Source organism: Oncorhynchus gorbuscha, linkage group LG23, assembly GCF_021184085.1.
Source record: "Oncorhynchus gorbuscha isolate QuinsamMale2020 ecotype Even-year linkage group LG23, OgorEven_v1.0, whole genome shotgun sequence".
Taxonomy (NCBI): domain Eukaryota; kingdom Metazoa; phylum Chordata; class Actinopteri; order Salmoniformes; family Salmonidae; genus Oncorhynchus; species Oncorhynchus gorbuscha.
Genome location: NC_060195.1, coordinates 49,642,673 through 49,666,299, shown reverse-complemented (window position 1 = coordinate 49,666,299; position 23,627 = coordinate 49,642,673). Strand labels below are relative to the sequence as shown.

At 41.0% G+C, this 23,627-nt stretch overlaps 1 protein-coding gene across 3 annotated transcripts in view; it reads left to right on the top strand.

Annotated features, from left to right (window-relative positions):
• Positions 1-13,192: 13,192 nt before the first annotated feature.
• LOC124011487 (cholecystokinin receptor-like) overlaps positions 13,193-23,627 on the top strand; it is a 28,433-nt gene continuing 17,998 nt past the window's right edge. Inside the window, exons 1-2 of one of the 3 annotated variants that reach the window (XM_046324915.1) lie at positions 13,193-13,466; positions 14,761-14,857. In XM_046324915.1, the coding sequence (XP_046180871.1) occupies positions 13,428-13,466; positions 14,761-14,857 (136 nt within the window). In that variant the 5' untranslated portion in view covers positions 13,193-13,427. Of the gene's footprint in view, positions 13,467-14,760; positions 14,878-23,627 lie in introns of those variants that run through there. The other 2 variants (XM_046324916.1, XM_046324917.1) reach the window with 2 other exon arrangements.

Here is a 23,627-nt window from a genome sequence, read left to right as displayed (position 1 = left end):
CTCTGCTCAAACCTTCTCCAACCTATCTCCTGATTCTGCCTCCTCAACCCTCCTCTCCTCCCTTTCTGCATCCTTTGACTCTCTATGTCCCCTATCTTCCAGGCCGGCTCGGTCCTCCCCTCCCGCTCCGTGGCTTGACGACTCATTGCGAGCTCACAGAATAGGGCTCCGGGCAGCCGAGCGGAAATGGAGGAAAACTCGCCTCCCTGCGGACCTGGCATCCTTTCACTCCCTCCTCTCTACATTTTCCTCCTCTGTCTCATGCTAAAGCCACTTTCTACCACTCTAAATTCCAAGCATCTGCCTCTAACCCTAGGAAGTTCTTTGCCACCTTCTCCTCCCTCCTGAATCCTCCTCCCCCTCCCCCCCCTCCTCCCTCTCTGCAGATGACTTCGTCAACCATTTTGAAAAGAAGGTCGACGACATCCGATCCTCGTTTGCTAAGTCAAACGACACCGCTGGTTCTGCTCACACTGCCCTACCCTGTGCTCTGACCTCTTTCTCCCCTCTCTCTCCAGATGAAATCTCGCGTCTTGTGACGGCCGGCCGCCCAACAACCTGCCCGCTCGACCCTATCCCCTCCTCTCTTCTCCAGACCATTACCTGAGACCTTCTCCCTTACCTCACCTCGCTCATCAACTTATCCCTGACCGCTGGCTACGTCCCTTCCGTCTTCAAGAGAGCGAGAGTTGCACCCCTTCTGAAAAAACCTACACTCGATCCCTCCGATGTCAACAACTACAGACCAGTATCCCTTCTTTCTTTTCTCTCCAAAACTCTTGAACGTGCCGTCCTTGGTCAGCTCTCCCGCTATCTCTCTCAGAATGACCTTCTTGATCCAAATCAGTCAGGTTTCAAGACTAGTCATTCAACTGAGACTGCTCTTCTCTGTATCACGGAGGCGCTCCGCACCGCTAAAGCTAACTCTCTCTCCTCTGCTCTCATCCTTCTAGACCTATCGGCTGCCTTCGATACTGTGAACCATCAGATCCTCCTCTCCACCCTCTCCGAGTTGGGCATCTCCGGCGCGACCCACTCTTGGATTGCGTCCTACCTGACAGGTCGCTCCTACCAGGTGGCGTGGCGAGAATCTGTCTCCTCACCACGCGCTCTCACCACTGGTGTCCCCCAGGGCTCTGTTCTAGGCCCTCTCCTATTCTTGCTATACACCAAGTCACTTGGCTCTGTCATAACCTCACATGGTCTCTCCTATCATTGCTATGCAGATGACACACAATTAATCTTCTCCTTTCCCCCTTCTGATGACCAGGTGGCGAATCGCATCTCTGCATGTCTGGCAGACATATCAGTGTGGATGACGGATCACCACCTCAAGCTGAACTTCGGCAAGACGGAGCTGCTCTTCCTCCCGGGGAAGGACTGCCCGTTCCATGATCTCGCCATCACGGTTGACAACTCCATTGTGTCCTCCTCCCAGAGCGCTAAGAACCTTGGCGTGATCCTAGACAACACCCTGTCGTTCTCAACTAACATCAAGGCGGTGGCCCGTTCCTGTAGGTTCATGCTCTACAACATCCGCAGAGTACGACCCTGCCTCACACAGGAAGCGGCGCAGGTCCTAATCCAGGCACTTGTCATCTCCTGTCTGGATTACTGCAACTTGCTGTTGGCTGGGCTCCCTGCCTATGCCATTAAACCCCTACAACTCATCCAGAACGCCGCAGCCCGTCTAGTGTTCAACCTTCCCAAGTTCTCTCACGTCACCCCGCTCCTCCGCTCTCTCCACTGGCTTCCAGTTGAAGCTCGCATCCGCTACAAGACCATGGTGCTTGCCTACGGAGCTGTGAGGGGAACGGCACCTCAGTACCTCCAGGCTCTGATCAGGCCCTACACCCAAATAAGGGCACTGCGTTCATCCACCTCTGGCCTGCTCGCCTCCCTACCACTGAGGAAGTACAGTTCCCGCTCAGCCCAGTCAAAACTGTTCGCTGCTCTGGCTCCCCAATGGTGGAACAAACTCCCTCACGACGCCAGGACAGCGGAGTCAATCACCACCTTCCGGAGACACCTGAAACCCCACCTCTTTAAGGAATACCTAGGATAGGATAAAGTAATCCTTCTCACCCCCCCCCTTAAAAGATTTAGATGCACTATTGTAAAGTGGCTGTTCCACTGGATGTCATAAGGGGAATGCACCAATTTGTAAGTCGCTCTGGATAAGAGCGTCTGCTAAATTACTTAAATGTAAATGTAAATGTAAATGATTTGAGTGAGATTGAGGGCATCTAGCTTAGATTGTAGGACTGCCGGGGTGTTAAGCATATCCCAGTTTAGGTCACCTAGCAGAACAAACTCTGAAGCTAGATGGGGGGCAATCAATTCACAAATGGTGTCCAGGGCACAGCTGGGAGCTGAGGGGGGTCGGTAGCAGGCGGCAACAGTGAGAGACTTATTTCTGGAGAGAGTGATTTTCAGAATTAGTAGTTCGAACTGTTTGGGTATGGACCTGGAAAGTATGACATTACTTTGCAGGCTATCTCTGCAGTAGACTGCAACTCCTCCCCCTTTAGCAGTTCTATCTTGACGGAAGATGTTATAGTTTGGGTATGGAAATCTCTGAGTTTTTGGTGGCCTTCCTGAGCCAGGATTCAGACACGGCAAGGACATCTGAGTTAGCAGAGTGTGCTAAAGCAGTGAGTAAAACAAACTTAGGGAGGAGGCTTCTGATGTTGACATGCATGAAACCAAGGCTTTTTCGATCACAGAAGTCAACAAATGAGGGTGCCTGGGGACATGCAGGGCCAGGGTTTACCTCCACATCACCCGTGGAACAGAGAAGGAGTAGTATGAGGGTGCGGCTAAGGGCTATCAAAACTGGTCGCCTAGAGCGTTGGGGACAGAGAATTAGAGGAGCAGGGTTCTGGGCATGGTAGAATATATTCAGGACATAATGCGCAGACAGGGGTATTGTGGGGTGCGGGTATGGCGGAGGTAAGCCCAGGCACTGGGTGATGATGAGAGAGGTTTTATCTCTGGACATGCTGTTTTTAAAGATATGCGAAGAAAAAATATCTAAAATATCTAAAACGAAAAAGAGACGATATTTACAGAGAGACGATACGACAGGACGAGTTACTGCTACGCCATCTTGGAATGACATATACATATTGCATCAGTCAAAGAAATTATGATCTTTAACTTATTTTGTCGCACACAACCTCAGCTTTACTATGGCACCATTATTTGATCCATGAGTGAGTGTTGAGTTGGTCACACTGGGCACACCATGTCAATCAACATGGAAATGTGAGTAATATTTGCTTGAGACATTGTTCAATGAGATTTCAACATTTATTAACCCGCTCAAAAAGATAGCTAGAGGTGTATGGAATTCCCAATGTGTTGTCACACTTTTAAACATCTAAAAATACAACCAAATTTGAAAAAATGATGGGGGGGGTGTTTTGCTAGTGCAAGTGATAAATGGTGTTTCAGATTCTGCACATATTGTTATAACAAGATCTCCACAGAGGAGCGACCTTTGCATGCTTCTTGAACATGCACGCTTTCTATGATTACATAAGAAAACAGGTACAGTTGAAGTAGGAAGTTTACATTCACATATGTTGAAGTCATTAAAACTTGTTTTTCAACCACTCAACAAATGTCTTGTTAACAAACTATAGTTTTGGCGAGTCAGTTAGGACATCTGCATGACAGAAGTAATTTTTCCAACAATTGTTTACAGACAGATTATTTCACTTATAATTCACTGTATCACAATTCCAGTGGGTCAGAAGTTTAGATACACTGAGTTGACTGTGCCTTTAAACAGCTTGGAAAATTCCAGAAAATTATGTCATGGCTTTACAAGCTTCTGATAAGCTAATTTACATAATTTGAGTCAATTGGAGATGTACCTGTGGATGTATTTCAAGGTCTACCTTCAAACTCAGTGCCTCTTTTCTTGACATCATTGGAACAACAAAGGAAATCATGTCTGGTTCATCCTTGGGAGCAATTTCAAAATGCCTGAAGATACCACATTAATCTGTACAAAAAATAGTACGCAAGTATAAACATCATGGGACCACGCAGCCATCATACCGCTCAGGAAGGGACGCATTCTGTTCTCCTAGAGATGAACGTACTTTGGTGTGAAAAGTGCAAATCATTCCCAGAACAACAGCAAAGGACCTTGTGAAGATGCTGGAGGAAACAGGTACAACAATTTCTGTATCCACAGTAAAACGAGTCCTATATCGGCATAACCCGAACACCATGCCAACCGTGAAGCACGGAGATGGCAGCATCATGTTGTGGGGGTGCTTTTGCTGCAGGAGGGACTGATGCATTTCACAAAATACATGGCATCATGAGGCAGGAAAATTTGGTGGATATTATGAAGCAACATCTCAAGATATCAGTCAGGAATTTAAAGCTTTGTCGCAAATGGGTCTTCCAAATGGACAATGACCCCAAGCATACTTCCAAAGTTGTGGCAAATTGGCTTAAAAAAGTCAAAGTATTGGAGTGGCCATCCCAAAGCCCTGACCTCAATCCTATAGAACATTTGTGGGCAGAACTGAAAATGTGTGTGCGAGCAAGGAGGCCTACAAACCTGACTCAGTTACACCAGAACTGTCAGGAGGAATGGGCCAAAAATTTTGACTCAAGTTAAACAATTTAAAGGCAATGCTACCAAATACTAATTGATTGTATGTAATCTTCTGACCCACTGGGAATGATATGAAAGAAATAAAAGCTAAAATAAATAATTCTCTCTACTATGATTCTGACATTTCACATTCTTGAAATAAAGTGGTGATCCTAAATGACCTAAAACAGGGGCTTGTTTCTCTGATTAAATGTCAGGAATTGAGAAAAACTGAGTTTAAATATATGCACACTTCCGACCAACTGTATAACTAAACATTAACCTCAAAATGTGGCCATTGATGTGTTATTCATTTTAAGGATGAATAAACACTGTTCAATTCGTTTTTAAGATCGCCTTATTTACTGTATTACAAAAGTAAGATTGAATTCTTTGGTTGACATCGCAACCAAATCTTAACATTTGAAGGTGATGTAGCTCAGTTGGTAGAGCATGGCGCTTGTAACGCCAGGGTAGTGGGTTCGATCCCTGGGACCACCCATACGTAGAATGTATGCACACATGACTGTAAGTTGCTTTGGATAAAAGCGTCTGCTAAATGGCATATATTATTATTATTATCTAATGCTTCGATCGTGTCTCCGCTGACCTTACTGAACCCATTATCTTTCTCAACCTTCAGTCTCAACCTTGACTGTGATTACTCATAATTATTAATTATGTTGCTTTATTTTACTTGTTTTTTGTTGTTGCTGTACAGCCCTTTGAGATGTTTGATTGTTATGAATAGCACTATAAAAGTAGAATCAATTGTTATTATTATTCATTTTATCTGAACCACTCTCTTAATCTTATTCTTTAACTTTTATTTTTGGTTTAGTTGGAGATGTGAATCCAACATATAATTTCTTAACAAGTTAATAGGCTGTGTATTGTATTGCAATAGTGATATTGAATTGTTTTTTGTTACCAACGCAACCAAATATGTACATTTGAAGGGAATTTATGACTTAGTCTGACCTTAATTCCAGTTTGTCTACAAATAAATAATGTATATGGTGGATTCATGCCTCCATCTTAACCATACATGTAAGTTAAATAACAGGACTAAATCAAACCAAACTTTACAGAAAGTGCTTGGAGAAAAAAGAAGGAAGGGAAGCACTGCTAAGGTATACAATAGTAGGTTTTTGTAGACAGAAGGTGCTCTTTGGTAAAAGGGGTAAATTGATCATCAAAACGAAAGGAGAACCAAGGCACACTTCATATAATTACTTAAAATGTCTTTATTTGTATTGCATGTGGTTACATAATTAATTGGACAACACCTAGTAATCAATACCATACACATTAAAAAAGTATAATAGATACAATGGTGGAAAAAGTACCCAATTTTCATTCTTGAGTCAAAGTGAAGATACCTTAAAAGAAAATGACTCAAGTAAATGTAAGTCACCTTGGAAAATCCCACTTGAGTCAAATCTAAAACTATTTGGTTTTTGGTACTATTTGGTACTTAGGTATCAAATTAAAAGTATAAATCATTTAAAATTCCCTATATTAAGCAAACCAGACAACATGATTTTCTTGTTTGTGTCACGTCCTGACCTTAGTTCCTTTTTTTATGTCTCTGTTTTAGTTTGGTCAGGGCGTGAGTTGGGGTGGGCATTCTATGTTGTGTTTTCTAGGTTTCTATTTCTATGTGTTTGGCCTGGTATGGTTCCCAATCAGAAGCAGCTAGACAGTCGTTGTCTCTGATTGAGAACCATACTTAGGCAGCCTGTTTTTCCACTATGATTTGTGGGTAGTTGTTTTCTGTCTCTGTGTCTGCACCAGACAGAACTGTTTTGTTATTTTTGTGATTTCAGTGTTCATTAAATAATATGGACATATACCACGCTGCACCTTGGTCCTCTCCTTCCAACAGCCGTTACAGTTTGTTAAATTTACGGATAGTCCAGGTCACAGTAAAACACACAGACATCATTTACAAACGAAGCATTTGTTTTTAGTGAGTCTGCCATATCAGAGGCAGTAGGGATGATCACCAATGTTCTATTAATAAGTGTGTGAATTGGCAATTTTCCTGTCCTGCTTAGCATTCAAAATATAACAAGTACTTTTGGGTGTCACGGAGTAAAAAGTACATTATTTTATTTCGGAATGTAGTGGAGTAAGAGTCGGCAAAAATATAAATAGTAGAGTACAGGTACCCCAAAAAACTACTTGAGTAGTACTTGGAACCTTAGGCCTATTTTGTATCGTCTATTTGTAGTTGAATCCTAGGTTTAATAAAAAAAATAGATGTTGACGACTTCCCATGGAGATGACCACTATGGCTACAGCTGCAGGGGCTGACTCTGCAGAAGACTCATGAGAAGAAGATTATGATGACGGTGAGGGATGCTGATCTGAGAAATACTATACAATAATACAATATGGCGAATATTCTGTAACTTCCACCAGTATAGTTTAACTGCAGATTAAGCATTAAAAGGGACATTTCACTTTTAGTTGAACGTTTAATGTTTCTAGACCTCAAAAGGAGACGAGTAGATGTCAAGTTCTGACCTTAGTTCTGTTATTATATCTTTGTTAGTATGGTCAGGGCATGAGTTGGGTGGGTTGTCTGTGTTCGTTTTTCTATCATTTGTGATTTCTGTGTTCGGCCTAGTATGGTTCTCAATCAGAGGCAGCTGTCAATCGTTGTCCCTGATTGAGAATCATACTTAGGTAGCCTGGTTTCACTTTTGAGTTGTGGGTGTTTATTTTCAGTTTAGTGTTTGTGTGACTCGTGTGCTCGTTAGAGGTTAACGTGGTTTCCTGTTCGTGGGTTTTTTGCTGGACAGTTTTAGTCCCCGTGTTTGGAACATTTGTTTTTATGTGCGCCCTGTGTTTTCGTGGTGTGGCTTATGTTCGCCGTTTGTGCATTAAATAGCACTACCCTGAACTCTCTGCTTCCTGCACCTGACTTCGCACCCACTATACCCAGATCGTTACAGTAGACTAGTGTTGTGATATGTCAACAAACCCATAAATTGTGTAGATCCAGCTATAGGCCTCAATCACCAATGAATGGTAAAAATAAATAAATAATTTCCTAGGTTAATTTGGTGCTCATCTTTTCCATTTGTTTAGGGATTGAGGAATATAGCTGGATCGACACAACCAATGGTCTGGGAATAGGATATTCTGTATTTTAACACTAGTTACCCTCTTGCAATCTATTGACTTTGATAAACATCTTCATTCAACATGGAGCTGTATTTCTATATTGATACTTTCAACAGGAAATATGTCCAAGGTCAAGTGTATGAAAATGACCAGTTAATCCCTGCTTATATGTCCCTGCTTTACTCATGTGCTTTTATCCATATTAAAGATTAATTAGATACATTGTCAGTTAAAATGAAATTGTTAAAGTGGTGCAGCAGAGCTTTTGTATCATTTCAGCCAGTAGTTTTGAAGTAGTGTTCACGAGTCAAAACGGGTTCACGGAAATTGTACACAATTGTGTACAACGTCAACCATCTCATATGATATGTTACATACCACAAAATATTCTATAAAATCCTGCAATTCATATATATTACGGATTTGTAAGTGCTTAAGATCTCTTTATTTAATAACAAGGCAACAGTAAAGATGTCATCCCTTACGAATGATGCAGAGCCTCACCTTTTGCCAATAGTCACAACAATTCAAGCTCAAAATGGAATAGGAGATATGCTTGTTCACGGTTTGGAATTACTAACGTACGAACAGACGGAGACAAGAGCCATAGTCTCCCCTCCAATTTCTTCGTGGTGCCAATTTACACACGAGCGAAAAGCAAGACCGATGTGCGAGTTAAATATACTCCCTTTTCACTTTTAGTATTTGTCAAAATTTGAATCCACTAGGGAAGACAGAACCTGCAAAGGAAGAAATCACTAGGGAAGAAAGAGAAAAAGCTAAATTTGACCAGGGTGATCGCTTTGCTGTTGTTTGAATCTCAGATTGACCCTTTAATTCTGTGCTCATACATCAACTATTAATAGGTAGCTATTTATTCATGAAATCATGATTATTCAATAACATCAGAGGGATTCATTACCTTTTGCTCAAACATCAGGCAGCTTTTGCCACCAACAGAAAATAAGTACTCAGATAGAAACGAACAAAGAAGACAACATATCCCTTCATCCAAATGATAGATGGATGAATCACAGACACACAGGCGCACACACACTGCTGTGATTCACAAGGCTTCTCCGTCAGACTCCCACTCAGATTGGTCCTAAAAATGGTACAATTCAGTGGCTTTCCCTTTTCATTGCTGTCACTCACCATCATTACCCAAGATGCTTAGTGCCCTCTCTGAGTGATCACTGACTCAACACAAGGTAGTACACAATTGGACAGACAGCAGAGTCTGGCACCATATTCCTTAGACTAGTGCACCACTTTTGACCAGAGCCCTATAGGCCCTGGTCACAAGTAGTGCTCTAAATATCCATCAATCAATCAAATGTATTTATTAAGCCCTTTTTACATCAGCAGATGTCACAAAGTGGTTATACAGAAACACAGCCTAAAACCCCAAACAGCAAGCAATGCAGATAAATAGGTGAAACCACTGCTTCCAGCTGTTTGCTTACAAATTCTAGGGACAATAGGGAGGCCGATGTCTTCTAACTGTAGTGTATGTGTAGGTACAGTATGTACCGCAGAACCAAATCAGAGAACAAGTTTGGAGCAAGTCCATGTAATGCTTTATAGGTTAGCAATGAAACATTGAAATCATTCCTAGCCTTAACAGAAAGGCAGTGTAGAGAGGCTAGCACTGGAGTAATATGATAGATTTTTTGGGTTCTAGTCAATATTCCATCAGCCGTATTTAGCACTAATTTAAGTGTATTTTGTGCTTGATCCAGGTAGCCGGAGAGTAGAGCATTGTAGTAGACTAATCTAGAAGTGAAAAAAGAGTGGATTAGATTTTTTACATAATTATTGGTGGAAAGATGCAAAAAAGCTGCCCTAGAAATATTCTTCATACTGTATGTTCGTCTAAAGAGATATCAGGTTACAGAGTAACACCGAGGTACTTCCATGTGTTATTTTAGACAACTGTACAACCATCAAGTTCAATTGTCAGATCAATTGTCTGATTATATCTTGCGACCTGGAACTATCATCTCTGTTTTGTCCGAGTTTAAAAGTAAAAAATGTGCCTCCATCCACATCCTTATGTCTGAAACACAGGTTTCCAGGGTCGGTAATTTTTTTTGCCATCACTATGTTTCATCTATGTTTCATTTAAATCTGTGTGTTATCTGCATATCAGTGAAAGTTGACATTGTGTTTCCGAATGACATCACCAAGAGGTAAAATATATAGTGAAAACAATTGTGATCTTAAAATGGAACCTTGAGGAACACCAAAACCTACCATTGATTTGACAGAGAACAAACCATCCACAGATGGTGTCAAAAGCGGCATCGATGGCGCCATCGTCTATGAATTTATTTTGTCCCCCTACACAAAACGCGATCACGACACGCAGGTTAAAATATGAAAACAAACTCTGAACCAATGACATTAATTTTGGGACAGGTCGAAAAGCATTAAACATTTATGGCAATTTAGCTAGCTAGCTTGCTGTTGCAAGCTAATTTGTTCTGGGATATAAACATTAGGTTGTTATTTTACCTGAAATGCACAAGGTCCTCTACTCCAACAATTAATCCACACATAAAAACTGTAAACCGAATCGTTCCTATTCATCTCTCCTCCTTCCAGGCATTTTCATCTTTTAACTTTAACTTTCATAGTATTAACACAATAACTGGCAACAGTTCGTCTTTCAATCACCCACGTGGGTATAACCAATGAGGAGATGGGAGAGGCAGGACTTGCAGCATTGAGATCTATATTTTAATCCTTGGAAACGCAGACGCTTGTTGGCACGTGCGATCAGTGTGGGTGCAATAATTGAATAACAGATTTCTAAATGTATTTTGCTCACACATGCGACGCGAGCGGTGTGGTCAGCCTATAAGAGCACAAGGACAGACGACCCTTGGTTTGACGCCATTAAAATGTAATTTACCAACTTCACGAGTGCAGTCTCTATACTTTGAGGGGGTCTAACACTTTTGGATACATTATTTGTCTTCAGGAAGGCAGTGAGTTGCTGCACAACAGCTTTTTCAAACAATTTTGAGAGGAATGGGAGATTCGAAACAGGCTGATTGTTTTTATACATTTAAGGAGAGGATTTATTACTGCCAATTTTAGTCAGCTTAGGAAATAGCTCTTTCAGTAGTTTTGTTGGAATAGACAGCTGGAAGGTTTAGAGGCCATTGTTATTTTTGTGAATGTGATGAGAGGTGAAAACAACTTGTTTCTCAATTGATCCTAGGTCCTGGCAGTTCTGTGCAGACTCAGGACAACTGAGTTTGAGAAATACGAATATTCAAAGAGGAGTCCATCATTTTATTTCTAATGATAATTATCTCTTTGTCGAAGAAGTATCTTTGCGACAGTAAAAGATACATTTTTGATTGGCTGGAAAAGCAGCAGCGATACTGTACGTTGCTGTCTTTCCAAACTAGTCGGAAGACTTCCAATTTGGTGGAACGCCACTTCCCTTCCAATTTTCTGTATACCAGGGAGCAAATTTCTATTGACAAAGTTTTTTGGTTTTCAGAGGTGCGACTACATCCAGGGTATTATGGATTCCATCATGCCATCATGATGCACAAAACAACCATTTGATGCAATATCAGTATTATAACATATTCTTGTAATTTCTCTCACAGCCCTTGGAGGTGGAGGGAGTCTGAAAGGGAATCTAGGAATCTATGTGTTGTCTGAGATAGTGCGGCTTTTGATAATCCTTGCTTGGGGATTGAGCAGATTATTGGTTGCTATTGCAGACGTTAAAGATTGTGGTCCGATAGTCTAGGAGGAAAAACCTTTAGATCCACAATATGTATTCCACTGGACAAAACTAGATCCAGAGTATGATTATGGCAATAAGTAGGTCCGGAGACAGGTTGGACAAAACCTATTGAGTTGATAATGGCTTTGAAAGCCTTTTGAAGTGAGTCTATGGACTTTTCCATGTGAATATTGAAGTCACCAAAAAGTAGGATATTACCTGCCATGACTACGAGGTCCAATGGGAATTCAGTGAATTCAGTAATACGCTGTATACGGCCCAGGAGGCTGAATATGGCCCAGGAGGCCTGTAAAACAGTAGCTATAAAAAGTGATTGAGCAGGATGTATAGATTGTATGACTAGAAGCTCAAAAGACAAAAACAGTCCTTTTTTTGTAAATTGATATTTGCTTTCATAAATGTTAGCAACACCTCCACCTTTGTGGGATGTGAGGGAGATATGATCACTAGTAAACCTGGAAGAGAGGCCTTATTTAACACATTATATTCATCAGTCTTGAGCCATGTTCCAGTCAGGTTATGATTAGTGATTAGTTCATTAACTAAGACTGCCTTGGAAGTTAAGGATCTAACATTAAGTGGTCCTCTTTTGATATGTGAGATATTTTCAAATTCTCTTTCAAAAATGACAGGAATGGAACAAGGGTAGGTAACAACACATCCATGCTGGGTCCCCTCAGAGGTGTGTTTTCAGTCCCCTCCTGTACTCCCTGACTGCACGGCCAGACACGACACCAACACCATCATTAAGTTTGCCGATGACAACAGTGGTAGGCCTGATCACCGACAATGATGAGACAGCCTATAGGGAGGAGGTCAAAGACCTGGCGATGTGGTGCCAGGACAACAACCTTTCCCTCAACGTGATCAAAACAAAGGGTGATTGTGGACTACAGGAAAAGGAGGACCAAGCACGCCCCCGTTCTCGACGGAGCTGAAGAGCTAGTCGCAGGTTGAGAGCTTCAAGTTCCTTGGTGTCACATCAAAACAAACTAAACATTGTGGTCCTGTGTAGCTCAGTTGGTAGAGCATGGCGCTTGTAACGCCAGGGTAGTGGGTTTGATCCCCGGGACCACCCATACGTAGAATGTATGCACACATGACTGTAAGTCGCTTTGGATAAAAGCGTCTGCTAAATGGCATATATTATTATATATATTATAAACATGGTCCAAGCACACCAAGACAGTCGTGAAGAGGGCACAACAAAACCTATTCCACCTCAGGAGACTGAAAAGATTTGGCATGGTTCCTCAGATCCTCAAACGTTTCTAGAGCTGCACCATCGAGAGCATCCTGACAGGTTGCATCACTGCCTGGTAGTGCAACTGCTCAGCCTCCGACCGCAAGGCACTACAGAGGGTAATAGACACTGCCCAGTAGATCACTGGGGCCAAGCTTCCTGCCATCCAGGACCTCTATTCCAGGCGGTGTCAGGAAGGCCCTAAAAAGTGTGACCCGATTCAGGAAACTAAGCGTATGTTGCAAGTCATGACATCACAGGAGAGCGTTTTGAACGTAAAAAATATTTTCTTTATTAAATTGCGTTTTTTGAAGGCTGCTGTCTATATGAGCTCCTCAGTCTGTGTTGGTAATAAAATAAAATCTAATTGTATTATTCACATGCGCCGAATATAACAGGTGTAGACCTTGGAATGAAATGCTTACTTACGAACTATTAACCAACAATGGAATTTAAAAATATGCAGATAAGAATAAGAAATAATAATATTAATCCTGTCGAACACGGCTTTACATTTTTTTTATTGTGTACTAGAGCTGCATAAGTGTTGCTCTACACTTTCTGGAGGATCAAGTTTTGAAATCAGTGGAATTAGAGTATGATAGCTAAAGAGATGGAGAAAACACCTGTCTCCGGATTACAATTATGGCAACCATGGTATGGCGCTCATGACAGGGAGACTCATCCATCATGCAAGGGTAAGATTGTCTAGTGTTAGCTAGCTACATTTTCAGATATTACATGTTTCTAATTTTGACAGAAAGTGGTTTCATTTCAAGCAAGTGTACTGTTAGCTAGCTAGATAACGTGAGCTGGCTGGCTCCCTAGCTGACATTATTATTTGTTTCCCAGAGCCATTTGCTTTTCGAGTTAGAGCCTAATGTTAGGCATTGTTGGCACTTTGATCATTGATGTTTAACTAGCGAACGTTAGCTGGCTGGCTCGTTATCTAACGTTACGTGATGTGTGTGATCTTCACCGTTCTTTACCTAGCTAAGTTCATTGTTTAGCTAGCTACCTATATGTCTTAAGCTAAAGTGTACTGTTAGCTAGTTAGCTAACATTAGCTGGCTGGCTACCTAGCGGACATTTACTATTCGTTTCTCAGCTGTTTGCTTTTCTAATTAGAGCCTAATGTTAGGCATTGTTGGCACATTATTCATTGTTGTTTAACTAGCTAACGTTAGCTGGCTGGCTCGTTAGCTAACGTTACGTGACGTGTGTACAACACCCCTTGAATATGGTTGGTGTCAGTAAACGTATGAAAAAAGACGTAATTGTTGCCAGCAAAGCTGATTAGGCTGTTTTCTTGTTATCCAAAGGTAAACAAATCATCGGTCAGAGCATCAAGTGTGCACTCCGAGAGCGAAATGAGATGGGTGGGGCTAAAGCTTAAGAGGGTGTGAACGATACTGAATAGTTGTAGACAAAGAAGAGCTCTTCACTAGACAACAAAACATTCAAATGCGATTTTCTCAAAAGTGAGTTTACAGGTTGATGAAGTTTCAAAGCAAAATTACTTTCTACATTGTTCCTCAAATGCAGTGTATGATATACCATTTTGTAGCTCTGAGTCTCTATAATGTATAAAAAAAACACAATTTCACATTTTACTACATGAGACCGAATCCAAGTGGTGAGTCACAATTGTAAAAGACTATTCTCTCTGCTACCGTACGGCAGATTAAAAAGAAGCCTCGATACTGTAATATTTCTAAACTTTTAAAACCATGACTAGAGAGAGACAGCAAAAAGCTGCTGTTTATGTAAGTAAGTTAATGTTTAAGTTGTTATTCAGCACTGTCAACAATTTGTTCAACACTTTTATAAGCCATAAAATGCGCGTTCTACCTACTTCCACTCACGTTACAACCAGCACTGCAGCTGCAGTGAATGAGTATAGAAAAGTGCTTAGATAAGCTTGCATTATTATTATTAGCGGCTTGTGTCTTTTTTAATATCAAGGAATATTTCCCTGTCTCTGTTTTATAGGAGGAACAATATGATTTGGTGCATGAGGCAGAATTAATGCAGTGCAGCTTGAGTTTTGCCTTCAGCTGGAAGACTGTGTCCCCTTTTCTCAACAAAGGTAGGGAGAGCAGAGAGATGGTGAGTTGGATGAGTGGCAGCCTCACAACTGCTCCCTCCCTCCCCTCAGACTGACAATCAGATGCAGACCATCAGTCCAGTAACACTTAAAAAGCTCATTATTATGCTCACTCAGCTGTGCCTCACAAGAAATACAACAAATGATCTATTATCAGTGTGATCATATACCTCCAATTTTGAAATATTATTTGGCAGGGCAATTTAAGCATAGGCAATATGCCATGGAAATCTATTGTGCCTATAGCCTACTGCACAAACCTCATTGCTACTTAACTGTTTTTACGTTTTTTAAAGAAATGCTTTTTTTATCTTAATGTAAGATGACTTGCTTTTGGACTCAGAAGTGATGTTGAGAAAAGGTTGGTGACCACTAGGCTAAGGTGTTATATCTTCCACTGGGAGGCAGTGTCAAGCTACAGTATATACTACTGTGCTGCAGTTAAGTAACTGCATTGCCCCTCATCCCAAACACCCCTCCCCAACGTGTGTTTATAAAGTGATGCATTCTCTCTACATGCCAGAAAATCTCTCCAGTCTCCGCGCAACAATGATGCCAGTGTGCTCTCGTTGACTCTACACACGAATCTGCATCTTTCTGCGGACTGTCAGTGGATTGACATATACGACAGAACAATTTAATGTCAAAACGACAGGAGTGTAAATTGGAAATAATCCTCTGGACCAGATTTGCTACCATGGGCATTTTTGTGATGCTCTCCACAACTGTATAATTATTTCATAGAGATACAACTGATAAGGATGAAAATATATTGATTTGATTAATTGTAATAGTTTGAAGAACAGAGAAAAAACATGGCTTTACAAACTTCTAATGACACTTCTTTGTCAACATTCCTGGACTGTCTGCCACGCCTGCAGAGCAACTCATCCGTGCATGCATCTGGAAATATGAGCAAGGAAGTTACCAATACCACCTGTAGCAATGCGTCTATCATCACAAAAGCCCCATCGGTGCGTCAAAAAGGTAATACTGGAAGATTCCTAAAGATTCTCATTAACAATCTCAGTTCTTTTCCTATCATTAAATTAATTACATGAGATTAATTCCTACATTAAATGATATGATGGGTTGCGATTGGCATCGTTTGTCACAGCAGCATAGGATTTAATTAAGTGAGAAATGCAGGTTGTTTACACCACATTGAACAATAGGGTAACTTGGAGGAAATGTATATTCACCTTAAGGGAAATGTATATTTTCTGATGGAAAAAAAGTTACGTTTGGTAAGATTTAGATATATTGCAAAATGCCCCCTGAAGATTAGTGTGTTAATTGACTCTTAAAAGCTAAAGTCCTGGTAAATCAAATTTTGGAAAACAAAATGACCTTGCATATGTAAACGACATCATTTTGCTTGCCTAGAGATTACCACTTCCTCCCGATTTGGGGCATGCCTTGCACAAACTCAGGTGCTCTGCCTTGCTAGCACAGGTGACACCCTCCTGAAGTGTTTTACCAGTCAGCACCACACAAATCTAGTTATTCACTTACGCAACTAGCACAAAAAAACTGTTTACTAGTCAAAAAGCTTGGACACGCCTACTCATTCAAGGGTTTACTACTTTCTACATTGTAGAATGATAGTGAATAAATGAAAACTATGAAATAACACATATGGAATCATGTAATAACCAAAAAAGGATTAAACAAGTAAAAATATATTTTATATTTGAGATTATTCAAAGTGGCCATCCTTTGCCTTGATGACAGCTTTGCACACTCTTGGCATTCTCTCAACCAGATTCCTCTGGAATGCTCTTCCATCAGTCTTGAAGGAGTTCACACATATGCTGAGCACTTGTTGGCTGCTTTTCATTCACTCTGCGGTCCAACTCATCCCAAACCATCTTAATTTGGTTGAGGTCGGGTGATTGTGGAGGCCAGGTCATCTGATGTAGCACTCCATCGCGGTCCTTCTTGGAGGTGTGATGAAAAAAAAATGATAGTCCCACTAAATGCAAACCAGATGGGATGGCGTATCGCTGCAGAATGATGTCGTAGCCATGCTGGTTAACTGTGCCTTGAATTCAAAAAAAAATTTGTAGACAGTGTCACCAGCAAAGCACCATCATACCTCCTCCACCTTGCTTCACGGTGGGAACCAAACATGTGGAGATCATCCATTCACCTACTCCTGTAGTAGTTGTTTCTTTGCAGCAATTTGACCATGAAGGCCTGATTCACACAGTCTCCTCTGAACAGTTGATATTGAGATGTGTCTGTTACTTGAACTCTGTGAAACATTTGTTTGGGCTGCAATTTCTGAGGCTGGTAACTCTATAGAACTTGTGCTCTGCAGCTGAGGTAACTCTGGGTCTTCCTTCCCTGTGGCTGTCCTCATGAGAGCCAGTTTCATCATAGTGCTTGCTGGTTTTTGCAGCTTCACTTGAAGAAATGTTCTACATTGACTGACATTGATTTTAAAGTAATGATGGACTGTCATTTCTCTTCTCTCTATTTTTACCATAACATGTACTTGGTGTTTTACCAAATAGGTCCATCTTCTGTATACCACCCCTACCTTGTCACAACACAACTGATTGGCTCAAACACATTAGGAAAGAAAGAAATTCCACAAATTAACTTTTAACAAGGCACACTTGTTTGATTGAAATGCATTCCAGGAGACTACCTCATGAATTTGGTAGAGAGAACACCAAGAGCTTTCATTAATGCAAAGGGTGGCTACGTTAAAGAATCTCAAACTGTTTTCTATTGATACCCCAACCACATCGATCTCAACACATTCAAATTATATTATTCAATTAAATACACATTTATTCACACGTACGGAAAAAAGAGAGCGCGCGCACACACACACATACAGCCCTGACATAACTAATGTAGACTTCATCTGCAGACTCCATGGCTAAAAGGATTTTAGCTGACTTGGCTGTCTCTGAGACAGTGTCACGAGTTCCACCAAAGTCGGCTCCTCTCCTTGTTCGGGTGGCATTCGGCGGTCGACGTCACCGGCCTTCTAGCCATCGCGCTCCATTTTAATTTTTTTAATTTGTTTTGTCTTGTTCCCCACACACATGGTTTAATTCCCTAATCACATTGTATATATTTATTCCTCTTCCCCCCCCCCCCCCATGTCCTTGTGTGGAATTCAGTAAACGGAAATAAAAACACGTAACTGCTAGGCTAAACTTCTCTGCTGTTTAGGCCCTATGGCTATCACACTGTGATGGTGTGAAGTGAACCCATGCACATGTGTAGATACTGTGTGTGGCTGTGTGAGAGCAAAGTCTTGCATCTCGCTCATCTCAATATCAGCAGTGCTGCTCATCACAAAGTAATTTAGCTGAATCTACTCTCTTAGAATAAGAAGTGACTCGAGGAACCCTTGAGATTATCAAGGAACCCCTGGAGTTCCTCAAGGAACAATTGCTATTCAATGTTTCATATTTCCACCCTCGGTTGGTTGAGGGTTTCTTGGAGGAACCTAATGGTTCAATGTAGCAACAGGTCCCTGGAAGAACCATGGAGCGGAGGCTTGGCTTATTAGGGGCGTTTCTTATATATATATATATATTTTTTGTGCCAACCGTTAGAGTAAACATCATTCATGTAAATCTTTTCTGTTATATTGTCATCAAGGTTGAACACTGACAGTTTTGTAGCGTCAATGAAGCTAAAAGAGGTTTCTGAGTTCCTCAGGAGCCTATGAAAATCCCATAGTTGGTTTAGTTACCACTTTATTGCTGGATGTAATCAGCAATGTTAATATTATATTTTAATAATTGCATAAATATTCAAGGATTATTTTGTTGTTGCAGTGTACACATTTAACATAAATGACATTTACGCTAACAGGGAACCGAAAATAACTATCTTAAAGCCACATCCTCTATATTAAAACTGTTCAACATTGAACTCCTCCATCACAAAAGGTTCCGGTTTGAACCTTTACACAGGGTTTCCTCAAATACCCTTCTCAGAGGGGTTCCTCAAGAAACTTTTTTCAACTGGAAAGGTTCCGCCAGTGTGGCAACACAAAATATTCTTCCAGGCAACTTTACTTCTAAGAGTGTACTTTTAACAAACCTGTTTAAAAAACTAAAACTATAATGAAACTATTATTTTTGACTCCAAAAAGTAACTAAAATAAAATAAAGACCATCATGAGTTATGTTCAGTTTATTAAAAAAAAACAATGTGACACCGTCATGTATAATATCAGTCTGATGGTATTTTTGACAGTATTTCAATCTGAAGACAGTATGGTTTGAAGTGACTGAAATGCATCAGAAAGGTATTGGGAAGTTCAAAAGATCATGATGATCCTGTGTAGAAAATAACATTACTAACCACATTTCCATCCACAGTTTTAATGCAAGTAATTTTATGCAGTATAAACTAAAATCATGACAGCTGTGATAGAAACATGAAGTTTCAGTACAATTTTATAAATGCCGACAGATAATTTGTTAATTTGAAATGGTGGGATTTTTTGTGTCTGTAAAATTAACAATGCACAAATTGGCTGTGGAAACTCCTTTATGTGTAAATATTGATATAATAACCATCATATAGAAGTAAACTTTGTGTCACGTGATGATATTGTGTGTGGTCTTCCCACAACTACTTGGGAAACCATACAGTTTATTAGGCTATTACAGCTGCAACCAGAGGTTACTGTGGCAACCAGAGGTTACTGATGTAACCCTGGTTCTATGAACCAAGCACACATTTTCACTTGGGAACCAATTTTCAAATCAGGCAACTCCACATGGTGTTGCGACCCCTAATTTGATTAACCCTGATTTTAAGGTAGACTCGGCGCAATGACATTGCCACAAGCAGCACCGCAGTTATTGGGAGTGTTTGAGGGGTAAGGCTAAAGAAAGTGACTGTAGATTAAAGTTGAGGAATGAAGTCGGAGGAGGTACATCTGTGACAGCCGAAAGTCGGACACTAATGTGGTTTTCCAACAGCAGGGCTCAGATTAACATGGCCGTGTTGCCATTATTTATAAAATGTTTTCTTTACAATGTCGAAATTAACATGTATCTATGCCTCATATCACACACTCACAAACTAAAATCATAATATAATATTATACAATCACTTAGTGAGAGCCTCAAATATCACATTTATTTGTATATCCACTGTTGTACATATACACCTTGGCAAATTGGTTCCTGTTTGAGTCATGTCTTTGGTCACGTTTGCGTTAGTCAAACAAAACACCCTAATGATTTGTTGACAATAGATACTCCCACAATGCATGCAAAGGCTGCAGGATGAAGTTGGTGAAGGGCAACTGCATAAGCTTGCAGTCCACTGCAGTCAAAACGCAATGTACTTTGATTACAGGATTCTTGTAAAGTTCATGCAGTTGACATGTAGGTGCAAGGGGACATTGCCATGCGTAAGGTGCCGTCTTTCAGATGGGATGTTAAACGGGTGTCCTGACTCTCTGTGGCCATTAAAAATCCCATGGCACTTATCGTAAGAGTACAGGTGTTAACCCCAGTGTCATGGCTAAATTCCCAACCTTGTCCAATTCCATCATGGCCATCTAATCACCCCCCTCATTCCTACAATGCATATATCACTCCTCACCTCTCCACCTGATAGCTGATGTGTGGTGAGCGTTCTGGCACAAAAATGAATGGCGTACATCACAGAGGTGGGTGCTGCACATTGGTGGTGGATGAGGTGAGTTTACCCCTTAATATGTAAACTCTTTGAGTACCTCAGTTGGTAGAAAAGCGCTATATACTGTAAATACAATACATTTTTATTACTAATCAAGTCTGACAGTTTTCATCCCCAGAATTCAACACACAATGAAAAGCGGTGACCAATGATGGTCCCCAACTTGACAAAAGAGATCCGCTCGAACGCAGCCGTTGAAATGAGCACAATGCAAGACTTTGCTTTCACACAGTCACACAGAGTATCTGCACATGTGCATGGGTACGACTCACATGCTGCTACAACGTCGTAACAATGTGACCAGAACAGCTGAGAGAACTAAATCATCTAAAAATGAAATATAGATATTTTTATAAAACTAGTCAAATGCATCTGAAAACTAACTGAAACTAAACTAAATGTAAAATAAAAACTGTTGAACTAATATAAATGAAACGAATATATATATATATATAACACACAAAACTAAAATAATCTTGCTTCCATCACAATCATCGAGTTTAGCTGTCAGTGTCACTATCATTACAGTTGTCATTTTTGATATCATAAAGGCTGTCAGAAGCGTTATGTTCATCTTACAGCATTTTGGTGATAGAAAGAAGCCACTCGATTGCTATAGGGAACAATGAATCAGATGCATGTCTTTACTCTAAACAGGCAACTGGGTCAGTTAGGCTCAGTTTTGAATTTTCAATCACAATGAATGAGCTTAACATGGATAAGGGAGGGCTGCGCCTCTGAGACACTTCATATGACTCCGGCCACTGATCTAATGCACAGATAAGGAGATGACATGGATTTCCATTGATTTAATTGAAAGGGAGTCATTTTCGGAGCTGACACTGTCCTTCTGCATGGTTTAGAAAAGAATGTGTCATGAAGCTGATATGATACTGTCAACATTTATTCAAGTCCACCTCGGGCACCATATATGGGGGGGGGGGAGCAGCATTGTACTGCACCATAATAATGCCTAGAAGACTTTGTATCAGGGGCTTTATGTATCAAGCAAGTGATACAGACGCCACTTGCTCTCTACTGGAGGTGGCTTAGAAATGCTGGGACCAAGTGAGTTTCAGGTATCCAGTGAGCATAGATGATCATGGTTTTCGCCTGATAGATTTAATGTGATTGGGGAATTTGCTGGACCACTTATCTGATAACTGACTAAATCCTCCTCTCACATCTCCTTCATACAACAGCTCCCAATAATTAAATCCGATCTCAAATAAAAAATATATTTCATTTTTCACATGCTTCGTAAACAAGAGGTGTAGACTAACAGTTAAAGGTTTACTTATGGTCCCTTCCCAACCATGCGGAGAGGAAAAAAAGAGAAATAGAAAAATAATAACACAAGGAATAAATGCAAACTGAGTAACAATAACTTGGCTATATACACAAGGTACCAGTACTGAGTCAATGTGCAAGGGTACTAGGTAACTGAGGTAGATACTGTATGTTCATACTATCAAGGAACAAGGCGGGACCTAAATGCAGACACAGGATGCAGATGGTTGGAGTCTTACAGTGTTTATTAATCCAAAGGGGTAGGCAAGAGGATGGTCGTGGACAGACAAAAAGGTCAAAACCAGATCAGAGTCCAGGAGCTACAGAGTGGCAGACAGGCTTGTGGTCAAGGCAGGTACAAAGTCCAGAAACAGGCAAGGGTCAAAACTGGGAGGACTAGAAAAAGGAGAATGCAAAAAGCATGAGAACAGGAAAAACACTGGTTGACTTGAAAACATACAAGACGAACTGGCACAGAGAGACAGGAAACACAGGGATAAATACACTGGGGAAAATAAGTGGTGCATCGGTACCGCTTGCCGTGCGACAGCAGATAGAACAGTTTATGACATGAGTGGCTGGAGTCTGACAATTTTTGGGGCCTTCCTCTCACACTGCCTGGTAAAAAGGTCCATGCGCAAAACCCTCTGTAGAGCCTTTCGGTCAGATGTCAAGCAGTTGTCATACCAACCAGTGATTCAACCAGTCAAGATGCTCTCAATGGTGTGGCTGTATAACCTTTTGAGGATCTGAGTACCCATGAATCATCTTTTCAGCCTTCTTAGGGGGAAGAGGCATTGCCATGCCTTCTTCACGACTGTGTTGGTGTGTGTGGACCATGATAATATCTTAATGATGGTTGGTGTAACTGAGTCAGGTTTGTAGGCCTCCTTGCTTGAACACGCTTTTTCAGTTCTGCCCACAAAATTTCTATAGGATTGAGGTCAGGGCTTTATGATGGCCATTCCAACACCTTGACATTGTTGTTCCTAAGCCATTTTGCCACAACCTTGGAAGTATGCTTGGGGTCATTGTCCACTTGGAAGACACATTTGCGACCAAGTTTTAACTTCCTGACTGATATCTTGAGATGTTGCTTCAATATATCCACATAATTTCCCTCCCTCATGACGCAATCTATTTTGTGAAGTGCACCAGTCCCTCCTGCAGCAAAGCATCCCCACAACATGATGCTGCCACTCCCATTCTTCACTGTTGGGATGGTGTTCTTCGGGTTGCAAGTCTCCCCCTTTTTCCTCCAAACATAACGATGGTCATTATGGCCAAACAATTCTATTTTTGTTTCATCACACCAGAGGTAATTTCTCTAAAAAGTATGATCTTTGTCCCCATGTGCAGTTGCAAACCGTAGTCTGGCTTTTTTTATGGCGGTTTTGCAACAGTGGCTTCTTCCTTGCTGAGCGGCCTTTCAGTTTATGTCGATATAGGACTTTGTTTTACTTTGGATATAGATACTTTTGTACCTGTTTCCTCCAGTATCTTCACAAGGTTCAATCCCTGTTCTGGGATTGATTTGCACTTTTCTCGCCAAAGTGACAGACTGGGTCTCCTTCCTGAGCGGTATAATTGTTTGTACAGATGAACGTGGTACCTTCATGCATTTGCAAATTGCTCACAAGGATGAACCAGGCTTGTGGAGGTCTACAATCATTTTTCTGAGGTCTTCGCTGATTTATTTGGATTTTCCCATGATGTCAAGCAAAGAGGCACTGAGGTTGATGGTAGGCCTTGAAATACATCCACAGGTACA